The 15,427-nt window shown below is 47.6% G+C and overlaps 1 protein-coding gene across 2 annotated transcripts in view; it reads right to left on the minus strand.

Moving 5' to 3' along the window:
- The window catches only part of Efcc1 (EF-hand and coiled-coil domain containing 1), a 41,285-nt gene that overhangs the window by 10,298 nt on the left and 15,560 nt on the right, over window positions 1–15,427 (minus strand). Inside the window, exons 3-5 of one of the 2 annotated variants that reach the window (XM_085690610.2) lie at window positions 3,297–3,454; window positions 1,439–1,574; window positions 215–374 (exon numbers count right to left, since the gene is read on the minus strand). In XM_085690610.2, the coding sequence (XP_085546736.2) occupies window positions 215–374; window positions 1,439–1,574; window positions 3,297–3,454 (454 nt within the window). Of the gene's footprint in view, window positions 1–214; window positions 375–1,438; window positions 1,578–3,296; window positions 3,455–15,427 lie in introns of both variants that reach the window. The other variant, XM_085690609.2, reaches the window with a different exon arrangement.

The raw sequence follows: 15,427 nt of genomic DNA on the forward strand, positions 1-15,427 counted from the left end.
TGCAGGCCACGTAGCTGTCCCCCTCAGTTCTTGTAAGCGTCTGCTTCGTAATCAAGCTAATCTGGGACGGCATTCTCTAACTGGCCATCAAAAGTTCCCACAAAGCGAAGCGAGAGGAGACCGCATCTCCTGTGTCCTGTTCACAGCTCTGTGAGTGGGCTATGGCTGCAAGTCCCTCCAGCTGTAAGACCTGGGACCTTAGGGTCATGCTGACCTCCTCCGGTGTCCCCAGGGTCTTTCCATTGCAGCCGAGGGTCTGCAGTTGTTCCCCGAGCCTGGTGACATGGGTCTCCAGCTCTAGGTTACAGACGTGGTCAGCACCATCACAGCGGCCAAAGGGAGTCTTGAGCTTCTCAGTTGTCTGCTCATCACACCTGCAGGGGAGGAGAAGCCAGCACTGTGGGGACCTGTTGTCCCATGTTCCAGCCTTGCAAGCAGATGCTGGCATGGGACCTGTCTGCTCAGCATCTTCCTGGGGCTCCTTGGCTTCTCAGAGGGACTGCCGGAGGTGTTCCTCCCATCCCCCTCACTCAGCCTGCCCAGCCAATGCCCAGGCTCTCCAGCATGCCCCAAAGTCTCTGTTTCTTCCTGGACCCTTCTCATTGCTTGGCAGAATTGCCTCCAGCTCTACTCCACTGCCTTGTCTTCACACTTGCTCCCCTTCCTCCCTACAGCAGGGGGCCCACGACAGCAAGGCAGCCATCTGTTTATTGTTTTCTCAGTGGTTCAAGTTTTGCCTGGCACACAAACAGGTACTTAGCAAGTGTTTTGTATGGACATAAAGAATGGGTGATACATCCACCCCTGAAAGCTACAGCACTTTACAGTGTACTAATCTTGTCCCGGAGAGCATCTTACATCCTAACCTCATGTCCTTGCAGACAGTGTTACAGACCCATCTTTGAGACAAGGTGACTGAGGCCCAGAAAAACCAGGCAATTTTTTGAATTACCCATGGTCACTGAGCTCATTTTTATCGTCCTCTAAGATGGTACAAGGGCAACACCTGTGGGTAGCTGAGAAAGCAGCTCAGAGCCAGGCTGGGGAGGGAGGAGGGCTTTGAACTGTGTTGTAGGAAGTGACGGAAACCTGCAGAGTGACAGGAATAGAAGAGGTCCTGGGTCGGGGATCCAGGGAGTCATGGCTGGTGGGGACTAAATCCACCCACAGGCTAGGCTCTCCACGGTCTTCTCATTTCACCCTTGCACTTGGGGGGACAATTTTCCCACTTTTGAGCTACACTCCCAGGAGGGGCCAAGGATGTCTGTACTCTACAACTGTCAGCATCTCATGTTGAAGCTGTGTGAAGGGCCCTGCAAGGCGAAGCTGCCTTCTGGGCGCGGGGTGGTGGTGGTGGTGGTGGTGGTGGTGGTGGTGGTGGTGCGTGGGTCTGTGCTCTTAGTCTTCACTGCCAGGTCAGAGCTATCCAGCCACTTACCTGCTCACACAGCCTGAGGGCTGCACCACAGATACCTCAGCATGGGCCTGTGGGGGCCTGGACTGTTCTCGCCACCTTTCTTCTTCATCCTCAGAGGCGGCCTGGCCTTCCACAGAGCGGAACAGCTGCTCATCCTCTGCTGGGGAGACACATCCTCTGTGAGGACCATCCAGCCCTCCCCAGGAACATGTATGACGTGAGGCACGGGTGGCACTGTCCCCTTCCCGTTCCTGGCCCAGGGCCCTGGGAGACTGCATGTGAATCCCTGAGATACAGCCCTGACATCTTCTGTTTCCTCAGGCGACACGTGAGGGTGCATCTGTCGTGTCAGGATTGAGCCTCAGTTCCATTTCAGGACATGTGACCTGGATTAGGGAACTGGATAAGGGTTTTGTGGGATGTTAGCATCAGGCCAGAAAGACTCTCAGCTCTCAGTTTGGGGGGTTGTGGGAGAAGAGGTGTCCAATATGCGGCCTGTGGTCCCCAACAGCTTTGATGAACTCCATCTTGACTGAAGTGGATGGTGACAGCGGCTCTGTCCTATAGCCCAGGCAAAGCTGTTGTCCCCAGGAGCATACCAAAGTCCCCTAGAGACCCTGACCCTTGTCTATGCCAGTTCTGGGTACCCGTCAGGCTGTGCCAGTCAGAGGCAGTCCTCTCTAGCCACAGTAAAGGTTCTGGAAGAGCTGGGACCCCTCAGAAGACAATGTGGGAGTCAGTGAGTGTATGGCCAAAATGAACTCAGATGAGGGCTGATCTTCCAGTTCTATGCTTGGGTGGTGCGGGGGAATTGTCTGTATTCTGTCAATCATGTTTTAAATAAAGGCTGATTGGCCAGGCAGGAGGTATAGGTGGGAAAACCAGACAGGAAGTGGAAATGATGCAAGGAGAGCAGGAGAATTCTGGGGAGGAGGAAGTTGATTCCTCCTACTCCTGCCCAGATCATCGAAGCAGCAAGATGTGATCTGCCCCGCTGAAAAAGGTACTGAGCCACAGTGCTAACATTGATCAGAAAAATGGTTAATCAAGATGAGAGAGTTAGCTAATAAGCTAATAAGTAGCCTGACCTAATGGGCCAATCAGCTTTATAACTTAAAGAGTCCTCTGTGTTATTTTTTTTGGGGCTAAACAGCTGGGGGGACTGGGCAGAAAAGAAACACAAACAAACAGGCCCTCCTCATGTTGCACTTGGGGGCTAGGATATGGGCTGAGCCAGGGAAGTTATGCCTTCTGAGTGTGACTGACATCAGGGTAAGGGGAGCAGGCCAGGCCTTAGAGGTGGCTTCAAATCTATGGGCTCTTCTGAGATCCCATACTTTCCTTTTAGTCGGAGTAGTTTGTGCTGACTGACGGGACACTTTCAGACTTCCCTAGTTGAAGTAGTATTTAAAACCAAAATGAGACCTTAGCTCATGGGAGACCTGGGAAGCCTTTTGACTCAGACATCAGGGATTCCTGGCTCTGGACACCTATTTCCCTACCTGTTTTCCCCATGGGTTCTTAGGGCTCCACTGTCATGACAATGTTCCTAATATTGACAGCATATGTCCCTCCCTTGATTCCTCCCCCGTCACTCATCTGCATTGTCATGGTGCTGAAGGCAGGGTAGGTGGCAGGGCTCTGAGCCCGGGTGTAAAGGACAGAGACCCAGTCCTCGGCATGCTAGATTCCCAAGTGTCGGGTTCTTGGGAAGACCAGAAGATGAACCTTTCAGGGGACTGGAAACCAGTCTGAGTGGCAGGGTGGGGTTTGTCTGGAGTCTGACAGTGGCGTGGATGCTTCGGCCCTTGAGAGCAGGGATGAGGCATGACCTCACTGACCATGGGCCTGGCAGCAGGCTGGGCACTTGGGGACTGACCTTCATCCGTGTCTCTGCTCCCTAAGCAGGCGTCTGACTGCTGGGCTCCCCCTGGAGCGGCGTCCTCTTCTCTGGTTCCTCTGGTCTCAGGTTCGCCATTCTTGTTTACTGGATGTATACTGGTTTGTGGGGGGTTTAGGGGCCAAGGTCCCTCCGACCTGTGGGCAGGGAGGAGATAGATTTTGAGATATTTCTTACTCTGCACAGGTAAGCCACCCATGATTCACCACCATTGTCTTGGCAAAGTCAGGCTCCCATGAGTCAGAAAGAATATTGAGGTATGTTCCAGTTTTCTTTGCCAACAGGGAACAGACATGAAACCCAACTTTAGAGAATGAGATGCAAAGCAAGTCTGCAAACACTACAAGACTAGTGTCCACCCTACAAGAATCACGGGAAAGGAAATGCCCTTTTGGCTTTTGGGCAGTCATGTGGTAATGCTGTACTTGGGGTAGCAATAGTCATATTGTGGTCATGAGCAAGCATCTGAGAGAACTGCCCAGTAGTTAGGTAAGAGCCCCAACATCTTTAGAGGCTGAGCTAGCTAATTCTGGACTTAAGATGGTTGATATTTAAAAAAATATTTATTTTTATTTTATAATTTATTTTTATTTTATGTGCATTGGTGTTTTGCCTGCATGTATGTCTGTGCCAGCCCCGGAGCTGGAGTTATAGACAGTTGTGAGCTGCCATGTGGGTGCTGGGAATTGAACCTGGGTCCTCTGGAAGAGCAGCCAGGGCTCATTAACTGCTGAGCTATTTTTCTAGCCCCTATTTTTATTTTATGTGAATAAGTGTTTTACCTGAATACATCTGTGTACCATACATGTGCCTGGTGTCCAAGGAAGCTGGAAGAGGGTGTGGGAGCCCCTGGGACTAGAGCTACAGATGGTGAGTCACCAGATGAATGCTGGAAACTGAACCTGGGTCCTCGGCAAGAACCATGAGTGCTCCTAACTGGTTCACCATCGCTCCAGTCTGAGTGGGTGGATTTTTAATTAATTTAAAAATATGGACGTTTTGTCTTCATGTATGTTTATACACCACATAGAGGGTGTCTATACATCAGAAAAGGGTCTTGCACCCATTGGGACTGAAGTTACAGGTGTCTGTGAGAACCATGGAGGAGCAGCCCGTGCTTTTCAAGGCTGAGCCATCTCCCCAGCCTGTGTGGAATTTTCGGAAGTTTACATGTTTCACTTTTCTTTCTTTCTTTCTTTCTTTCTTTCTTTCTTTCTTTCTTTCTTTCTTTCTTTCTTTCTGCCCACTACTCTACGCGGATCTACGGTGGATGGTGGGAGACTGTGTGTGGGTTGTTCTGTAGGCCTCCGGGCGGCGCTGACTGACGGTCATGGAACTACATGTGGTGCCGGGCCCGGAATCGAACTCGGGTTCTCGGGCAGAGCGGTCAGGCGCTCTGCCTCCTGAGCCGTCTCTCCGGCTGTCACTTTTGCTTTCTAAAGAGACAGCATCTCACTGTTGTAGTCCATGTCAGGATTACAGACATACCACTGGGCTAGCTAGATTCACAGACTCTTCTTTCTTCCCACCATACTTTCACACACTTATTAATTAAAAGTATGTAATTAAACATTCTATGTCTTGGCCATGAAAGCCTCTAACTGAGGAATCTTCCTCTCTCTGGGATTTGGAAAACCCACTTCATTCCCTGTCAGTCTCCTTGGTACTCCAAGGTTCCTATATTTGGGATGTTTGTTTTCCATGTATACAAGGTCAGATAATGAAGAAAAAAACTGACATAAAATAACCATATTTATTTATTTAAAGACAGGGGTCTCTATGTAGTTCTGGCTGTCTTGGTCACTCTGTAGGACCAGACTGGCCTTGAACTCAGAGATCTGCCTGCCTCTGCCGGGATTAAAAGCATGCGCTACCACCACCCAGCATGCCCATGCCTCTTGCTTTGCAGCAGCTCCTGTGCCCCGCAGCTTCTTTAGCACATGGACATTTCTGTCACAGTCCAGGACTCCAGCTGTTACTTTCTTTTCTTGTCACTGTGACAGACCATTAGCAGAGACAACTTAAAGGATGCATTTGGGCGCCAGGTTTGAGGAGCTATAATCCGTGCTGGAGTGGGGGGTATGGGGGAGGATGATGTGGAAGAGAGGATAGAGAGGGGAGGGCGTGAAGGGGAGAGTATGGAGGGGAGTGTGTGGGGATGAGGGTGTGAGGTGGATGGTGGGGGGATGGTATGGAGGGGAGAGTGTGGAGGAGAGGGTGGGGGGGATGGTGTGGAGGGAGGGTGTTGGGGGGAGGGTATGGGAGGATGGTGTGGAGGGGAGGATAGAGGGGGATGGTGTGTGCAACATGAAAGGCCGGGCCTGCTTGTTTGTGTTTCTGTCCTGCCCTGCCCCCCAGTTGTTTAGTCCCAAAGAAAAATCACACTGAGATCTCTATAAGTTATAAAGCTGATTGACCCTTTAGGTCAGGCTACTTATTAGCTAACTCTCACATCTTGATTAACCCATTTTTCTGATCTATGTTAGCCATGTGGCTCAGTACCTTTTTCAGCGGGGCAGCTCACATCCTGCTGCTTCAGTGGCCTGGGCAGGAGAGGGAGGAATCAGCTTCCTCCTTCCCAGAATTCTCCTGCTCTCCTTGCATCATTTCCACTTCCTGTCTGGTTTTCCCACCTACACCTCCTGCCTGGCCAATTAACATTTATTTAAAACATGATTGACAGAATACAGACAATTGTCCCACACCACTTCCCCCTCTTTTTTTTTAAAAAAAAAAAAAACAAAGGAAAATATTCATCGTCCATTTTTTGGGAATGTGGGCATAGTATTCTAGGCTACTTCCAGCTGGTTAAGGGCGCTGATAATCTTATGGGGAACCTAAAGAAAATTTAGGGTTATAATCAAGTCCTGACTGAAGTATCCTGTGAGTCTTGATCATCTCAGGCAGCAGTCTTGAACCTGTCCTGGATGAAGAACTCCGACATCTGGGCCATCTGTTCCTACCGGAGATTGCTCAGGTGGTCTCCCTTGGTCAAAGATGATTTTTTCTTAACTCTGAATAAATCCAGAGCCTCTCATTTTCTGTGGAAACAAAAGCAAAATCTCTTCTCCAAAGTAACATACCTTTTGACTTCAATTTTGAAGCCAAGGTATTTTCAAAATACCTATCTTGGATTAATTCTGCAGCATTTATAAGCAAATATCTTTTAGCAGCTGTTGCTCCTTCCTCAGCATTTAAACAATTCAAAGAGAGCATAATAGCATACAGAATCAAGATTCTCTGTGTATTTTCCATCTTTACGTGGCTTTATTTTAACCTCTATTTCTTTATTTTTACTTTTAACTTTTGGCTTTTTGAGACAGGTTCTCTGTATATCTTTGTCCTGGAATTCCCTCTGTAGACCAGGCTATCTATCTTTGAACTCCCAGAGATCCATCTGTCTCTGCCTCCCAGGCTACTCTTTCTTTCTTTCTTTCTTTCTTTCTTTCTTCCTTTCTTTCTTTCTTTCTTTCTTTCTTTCTTTCTTTTTATTTTGAGAACTTTAACCTTTAGCCTGTATATATTTTTAACAGAAAGTAAACCATTTAGAGGTTTTCTTACTCTTTGAATCTCTCTTTACTGTATATCTCTCTTTTTCTGACCACATGGGTCTTTAATTTGCTAAGGAATATGGAGAAGACAACACTGAAAAGCTCTTAAGGCGTTTCAAGGTCCTTGCCAGGAAGCAAGCTGCAACAGTGTTTCCATAGTCGGGACTGCTTGCTTGAAAGAGTCAGAGTTTTCCCTGGCAGGACGGCCCAGAAAGCCGCCATTTTAAAACAGCACAGCTTTTTTTGCTGCTACGGCTGAAAACCAAAATGCTTTACTCTAGTCTTTTCCAAGCTTTCTCAGGCTTTTTGTGGATACAAAAACAATTGTCTGTATTCTGTCAATCATGTTTTAAATAAACGCTGATTGGCCAGGCAGGAGGTGTAGGTGGGAAACCCAGACAGAAAGTGGAAATGATGCAAGGAGAGCAGGAGAATTCTGGGAAGAAGGAAGATGATTCCTCCCTCTCTTGCCCAGGCCACTGAAGCAGCAGGATGTGAGCTGCCCCGCTGAAAAAGGTACTGAGCCACATTATTGTTCTTTTTAAAAATAATACCATAGTGGGATGTCCTGGACAGCTTGTGGAGCAGCTGCAAGTGGCAGCGCCATGCGGCCGGGAGAGTCAAGGTCCCCGGGCGAGCAGCAGAGTCAGGTGGCTGGATGCGGTGGATGGCAGAGTAAATGGACATAAGGCTATACATAAAGCTAGACATTTATTACTTAAAGAAAGGGAAACATAGACAAACATAGAGAAAACAAAGACACACATACACACACACACACACACACGCACACACGCGAGAGAAGATGGCAGCGAGGGGAGGTGGGGTCAGAAGTGGCTGGGGTGGGCGTGATTAGTTCTTAAAGTGACAGCAGAAGACTAACACATGGCTAACATAGATCAGAAAAATGGGTTAATCAAGATGTGAGAGTTAGCCAGTAAGAAGCCTGACCTAATGGGCCAATCAGCATTATAACTTATTGAGATCTGCTGTGTGATTGATTTTTATTGGGGCTAAACAGGCTGGGGGATCCGGGTGGGACAGAAAAACACAAACAAACAGGCCCCACTCATGTTACATAATTGTGCCCACATGGATAACTGCATCCACAGAAAGTCTGAGAATGCTTGGGAAAGACTAGAGTAAAGCATTTCAGTTTTCAGCTGAAGCGGGGAAAAAAACCTGTGCTGTTTTAAAATGCCAGCTTTCTGGGCCTTCCGGCCAGGGAAAACTCTGACTCTTTCAAGCAGGCAGTCCTGACTATGGAAACATTGTTGCAGCTTGCTTCCTGGCAAGGACCTTGAAATACCATAGGAGCTTTTGAATGTTGTCTTCTCTATATTCCTTAGCAAATTAAAGGCCCATGTGGTCAGAAAAAGAGAGATATACAGTAAAGAGAGATTCAAAGAGTAAAAAAACTTCTAAATGGTTTACAGTGTGTTAAAAATATATGCAGGCTTGAAAAAAATGTTTACAGCCTTAAAATAAAAAAGAAAGAAAGAGAATAGTTGGGTGTGGTGGTACACACCTTTAATCCCAGCACTGGGGAGGCAGAGACAGACGGATCTCTGGGAGTTCAAGGATAGCCTGGTCTACAGAGGGAATTCCAGGACAAAGATATACAGAGAACCTGTCTCAAAAAGCCAAAAGTTAAAAGTAAAAATAAAGAAATAGAGGTTAAAATAAAGCCACGTAAAGATGGAAAATACACAGAGAATCTTGATTCTGTATGCTATTATGCTCTCTTTGAATTGTTTAAATGCTGAGGAAGGAGCAACAGCTGCTAAAAGATATTTGCTTATAAATGCTGCAGAATTAATCCAAGATAGGTATTTTGAAAATACCTTGGCTTCAAAATTGAAGTCAAAAGGTATGTTACTTTGGAGAAGAGATTTTGCTTTTGTTTCCACAGAAAATGAGAGGCTCTGGATTTATTCAGAGTTAAGAAAAATCATCTTTGACCAAGGGAGACCACCTGAGCAATCTCCGGTAGGAACAGATGGCCCAGATGTCGGAGTTCTTCATCCAGGACAGGTTCAAGACTGCTGCCTGAGATGATCAAGACTCACAGGATACTTCAGTCAGGACTTGATTATAACCCTAAATTTTCTTTAGGTCCCCATAAGATTATCAGCGCCCTTAACCAGCTGGAAGTAGCCTGGAATACTACGCCCACATTCCCAAAAAATGGACGATGAATATTTTCCTTTGTTTTTTTTTTTTTTTAAAAAAAGAGGGGGAAGTGGTGTGGGACAATTGTCTGTATTCTGTCAATTATGTTTTAAATAAATGCTAATTGGCCAGGCAGGAGGTGTAGGTGGGAAAACCAGACAGGAAGTGGAAATGATGCAAGGAGAGCAGGAGAATTCTGGGAAGGAGGAAGCTGATTCCTCCCACTCCTGCCCAGGCCACTGAAGCAGCAGGATGTAAGCTGCCCCACTGAAAAAGGTACTGAGTCACATGGCTAAAATAGATCAGAAAAATGGGTTAATCAAGATGTGAGAGTTAGCTAATAAGTAGATTGACCTAAAAGACCTCTCCCAGAGTAAACACTAAATAAGAAAGGGCAGCACAGGCTTGTAACAGGCAGATCTGGTAAGAACATTTTCTCAGTTGAGGTTCCCTCTTTCCAAATGACTGTAGCTTATGTCAAGTTCACAGAAAACTAGTTCCCCCGACTCCCCCGCCCCAACAACCCAACAACTTCTCCCAGCTAAGCTTCATTCTTTAAGGGTTCATAGGCCCCCTAGACATCTTGGGACTAAGTGTTCAAACACTTCATATTTCAACCATAACAATAAGTAATGTCGCTGTTCCCATTTCACAGAGAAGGAAATGGAGGCACAGAGAACTCTGCCTACCTCAGAGAGGACCCTAATTCTCCAGGATGCCCCCTAAGCTGTACTGAAGGGAAAGGAAGCCCCAGGGTGACACAACGTAGCCATGGCCAGCTTTGGGGACTACAGGTCACACACGTGAATCTGGGAAGAAGACCCCCAAGGCAGTGTTGGCAAGGGAGTGAGGCAAGGAAAAACTTTTGGATTTCCCAAGAACTCCAGGCTGGCAGAGGCAGAATCATTTTCTGAGAATCATGAGGGTCCCATGTGGCTCCTGTCTGCTGATCGGGCTTCAACTGGGTCCTCCAAAGTCAACACAGCTGTAGAAGCCCTTGTTAGGTCCCCAGAAGACACCCTGTACTCCCTGTCTGTGTTCCCTAGGGGGACCCTTACTTCACTGAGTACCCCTCTCCTTTGGTATCCTCAGCAGAGAGAGGGTGTTTCTGGTAGATGTCAGGATGCCGGTGGCCCAGAAGGCTTTGTTGGAGCCTCCCTGGTGGTGTAATGGTCCTGGAGAAATGAACTCTGGTGACTTCCACTCTTCCTTAGACCCAGGTCTTCTGTGTTGCTGGGTGTTCCCTCCAGCTGGCCACATCCACCCCTCCTGGAATGCTACTGAGCCTCTGATAGCTTTCATGTTGCAGTCTATGGCCACATCTGGCTGCCAGCCCAGGGCTTAAACAGTCTGACAGTAGCCAGATGTTGTATTTCCCTTCCAGCCTTGGTTCTGTGATGCCAAGAGGCCTCAGAAGCTGCCACCCTGGAGGAGACCATGGCTTTGCTGTGTGAACTCGACAGCTCCCTCACCCTCTCTGATCTCCTCATTTCATTTCCCGACTTGTTCACCAGTGAACGATGATGGGGCTCTACTCTGGGCTGGACACTGGGGGGTCCTATGATGATGAAATGAAGGAGTGGACTACCTGCCTTCACTGATGTTTGGGGTGAGTTCAGGGAGCACCCAGGTGAACAAACAGACTGTGTGTTTCTAGCTAATCATTTACTTCAATGTCTCCTAAAATAGTGAGCACATTAGTTTTGTTTATTTTATTATCTTTTAAAATTTATAGGTGTGATATGATATGACTTCCTTTAATAATTATTTAAGAACCTGGCAGTGGTGGCACACGCCTTTAATCCCAGCACTTGGGAGGCAGAGGCAGGCAGATCTCTATGAGTTTGAGACCAGCCTGGTCGACAAGAGCTAGTTCCAGGATAGGCTCCAAAGCAATAGAGAAGCCTTGTCTCAAAAAACCAAAAACCAAAATCAAAACCAAAACCAAAACCAACCAAATAAAAAAAACCCCAAAACAAAATAAAAATAAAAATTATTTAAGCTGGGTTAGAGGTATAGGCCAGGGGTAGAGTTTGTCTAGTATGTGTGAGCTTCTGGGTTCTATGTCAGCACTGCAGACAGAGAGAGAGAGAGAGAGAGAGAGAGAGAGAGAGAGAGAGAGAGAGAGAGAGAGAGAGAGAGGCAGGCGCCGACCTAAAGGGGAAATGGTGAGAATATCAGGCACTCCATACGTGTGACTAACATGGCTAGGGCCCTGGCAGAGTCTGAGGTTAGCAAATGCCCAAATACTAGTAACAAGCAGTTTGGGGCATCATGGAATGGGGCTCTTTCCCAGACAGGCTTCCTTTACACAGAGAGTGGAGAGCGGCATACCCTGACTCTAATAGACTGCAGCCACGGTGCTGCTAGGCACACATTTGAAATGTTCCCTAGAGGCCCATGTGTTGAAGACTTGGTGCCAGTTTACCTCTACTGGGAGGAGATGGAGCCTTTTAGGAGGCAGGGCCTTATGGGATAAAGTAATTTGGGGTGTGCTCCTGGGGGTGGTATTATTGGGATCCCATTCCTTCCTTTTTTCTTTGCTTCCTGGTCCCCCACCCACAAGCAAACTTACAAATCCATTTCTTTAGCCACCCTACCACGCTGAACACATTCCAAGTGCTTGGTAGCCAAACCTGGCTCTGGCACCACTTTCGAGAGCACAGAGAGAAAGAGAGGAAACTTCTAGCTCATGTCAGGACAGCATAGTCCAGTCATGGACGTGGATCTAACCCAAAAGCTAAAAGTTAAGTTTCTCACCACAGGTCAACCAGCACGGCTAACCAACAATGAACATGGATAACCATAGCCAGGAGCCAAGCACCCCTCCTCCATCTTCTGGGACTGGACAGAGGGCCTCATGTATACTGAACCCATGCTCTACCCCGACCCAGCCCGAACCCCAAGCGTTTCTTAGGTACTTGGTTTTCATCATAGAAAGCTGACTAACTTAGACATTGGAGAGCATTTCTCTGCTTTCTCAAAACAAGCTGGATAAATAGCCCACTTTTTATTTTGACAGATTAATGCCATGATACTGTAACTTAAGTGGGGAAAATAATTTCATATTATAATCCAATATGAAATATTCAGGTATAATGAAGTTTTCAGACACTACACAGAATGGGCAAGTCTGAACTGAAGAGTCAGGGCAATATTACCTGGATATTGTTGGCATTCTTTACATAGCTGACATTTTGTTTTTGTTTTTGTTTTTATTTTGTTTTGTTTTATTTGGAGACAAGGTTTCTCTGTAGCTTTGGAGCCTTTGGAGCCTGTCCTGGAACTAGCTCTTGTAAACCAGGCTGGCCTCAAACTCACAGAGATCCGCCTGCTTCTGCCTCTTGAGTGCTGGGATTAAAGGTGTGTGCCACCACTGCCCGGCTATATCTGACATTTTGAAACACAGGCTAAGGAAACATATTCAGATAGTAAGATAGCAGGTAGACACACAGACTCATGGAGACATAGTGTCAGAAGCTACAGTGTCCCTCAGCAGTAAGGACACAGCTTCCACCATCTGTGGTGTGGTTGGGAAATGATGAGCAACTCTTGGGGAATTCCAAACAAAACAAAGCATAGCGCCTCCACTCACACAGCCTTGTGTTCTCAGAATATTCTTTGCATATTATAACTGAAAATCCCCTGAAGATTATACTGAAAATCCTCTGCATATTATAACTGCAGGAAATTGTCCACTCACAATGCAGAGTTCAGCTCTGATCTTAGATCATTGCCGTGGAAGTGGTTCATGTACCAATGTCTATCTGGCCATGTGGAAGCTTCGTAGGAGAGGGGTTCAGGGGCTTGTTTTCCTGACAGGACCATGGGTGTGAGAAGCCCTTTCTGTAGTCATTCTCCCACAGGCCTCCAAAGCGTCCTTGTGGAGAAGCCTCTCCTTGGTCCTGATTGCTTCCCGATCTTGGCCTTGTGTCTTCCTGGCCAGCCTGTTTCATGTTGGGGACATCTTGTGGACAGGCACAAAGGGGCTGCTGGTCAGCCATAAGACCATATCTGTGACCTAGGAGGGTACTATCTAAGATCCCTGTCTGCACATGGCCTGCCACTATCTTGCCTTTTTCTCTGGGACCTCTCAGGGTGGTGGTTTTGGCTCCACTGTGGGTCAGTCCTGAGGCTTGGTTTCCATCTTTTTAGAGGAAGGAGGCCCCCAGCTTATGGGGTAGGGATTGGGGCTGAGCAGGGGCTCTATGAACTTGACACACAGTCAGTACCCAGCAGATGCCCGCTCCCGTGCTTGCTCCTGGCTTCTTTCCTGTTTACAGGTCATCTCTGTTTCTCATTTTATTCCCCTACATTGGTCTCACAGTTTAAATCTGATCTACACCATCCAATATGGCAGCCACCAGTTAAAGGTTTGGCCATTTAAATTTAGAATAATTTAAAATTAAACATAGCTACAAATTCATTATTTTTATAGCCACTGAACCACACCATTCACATTCCAAGTGCTCAGTAGCCATACATGACTCTGGTGCCACTTTTGTGAGCACAGAGAGAAAGGGAAGAAACTTCTACCCCATCTCCAGTCAGCACAGGCCAGTCATGGACATGGATCTAAAACAAAGGCTAAAGGTAAGCGACTAGTTTGTGCCCATTTCCCCCAGAAATGCAATTCCCACTTGCGGGATACTAGCTCAGTTCCCTGCTATGCTAATGTGGCAAAAGCTTGTGTTTCTGCAATGATATGAGCCCAGAATTGGACTCTGTTCTTCATCTAAACACAAAATATGCTACAATCAAGATTCTCCACGCCACCCCTGCTGTGGTTTGAATGTGTGTTGAGAACTTAATCCCCAAATCAAGATGCCGATGGTATTTGGAGGCAGGACCTTTGCGGAGAGGTTAGGATTAGATGAGATCATGTGGGGAGTCTCCATGGGGAAATTAGTGACTTTGTTAGAATGGTCAGGGTTATTGGGCTTACCATGTGAGGCCCGCATCACCTTTGCTGCAGTGTGAGGGTCTTGCCAGATGCTGACACCACACTCTGGGGCTTCCTAAGCCAAATAAATCTCTGTTCTCTACAAACCACCCAAACTTGGGTATTTTGTTATGACAACAGAAAACAAACTAAGAAAGCTCCAAATTTTGGAAGGAATTATTTGCCTGATGAAACCAATAGGAGGAACTGACGAAAAGCCCAGCTGGGTTTCTGGGTCAAATGACTGAAGACAGCAGGCTGTCCCATGCGGAGAGAACTGGAATGACCCCTGTCCACACCCTTCAAAGGGTGGGCTCGAGATCTGAGTGCGGAGGAGAAGCAAATAGAACAACACACAGCAAACGAATCTGTGACCCGGGGTGGACAACTCATTTCAAAAGCACAAGCCACAAGGCAAAGGAACCTGATCACATCATAGCACGCTGGGGACTGTCCGTGATTCTCGGTCAGAGGGCACAGGTATTTGCCCCACACAAGGCTTCCTGGGGCACATAGGATGATGCTCACTTAATGTCATCTAAGGAGGGGTGGCTCCCTCTGGGATGGGTGGAGCACTGTGTAAAGAGAAGCGGTACTGAGGGACCAGGCAACGTGGGCTGAAACCCAGCACTGAGCACATGAAGAGCACAGGAGGAGGGAGAGGAGGAGGGAGAGGAGGAGGGAGCATGAGGGTGCAAAGTACCATCCATGCAAGTGGAAGACACACGTTGTGCAGGAACACGTACAGCGGAAGGCAGAGCCCTGCATTGAGGGGGAGTCCTCATCACGGTGCATAGATGCCTGCAACTGCTCAGGCGCTAAGCTCATTGTGTGGTTTCCTCCACTGCAGACCTGGAAGTAGGTATAGCCTATAAACCAGGCACAGCAAGAGGTCAAGAGCAATGGTTTGCATCCCACATAGTTACTACAGCAATAAAATAAGCCCCGTGTGTCTGCTGCTGTGATAAAGAGCATGACCAAAAGCAAGCTGGGGATAAAAGGGCTTTTCGTCTTACAAGTCTCAGGTCACAGTCCATCACTGAGGGAAGTCAGGGCAGCAACTGAAGCGGAGGCCATGGGCATGCTGCTTACTGATTTATCCCCACCCCCGGCTTGCTCAGCCTGCTTTCTTACATAGCCCAGGGCCACCTGCCTAGTGTGGCATCACCCATAGAGCCGGACCCTTCCGTATCGATCGTTAATCAAGAAAATGCTACACAGATAACTGCTGGGTGCATTATGAGAGTTCCCCTTCCTGGGTGACTAGCTTGTTTAAGCTGACATCAAACTCCCCAACATCAGCCAATGAAGATGGCTGTGGAGTGACTAGGGGGTGGGTTGCATACGCAGCATGGATATGCAAAGGGATGACAGTGGCGGCATGGGATTCAATCACACTGCCCAGAACGGTGTGCTATGTGAAATTTACACACTACTTACTTCTG

The sequence above is a fragment of the Myodes glareolus genome, chromosome 6 (assembly GCF_982192425.1).
Source record: "Myodes glareolus chromosome 6, mMyoGla1.1, whole genome shotgun sequence".
Taxonomy (NCBI): domain Eukaryota; kingdom Metazoa; phylum Chordata; class Mammalia; order Rodentia; family Cricetidae; genus Myodes; species Myodes glareolus.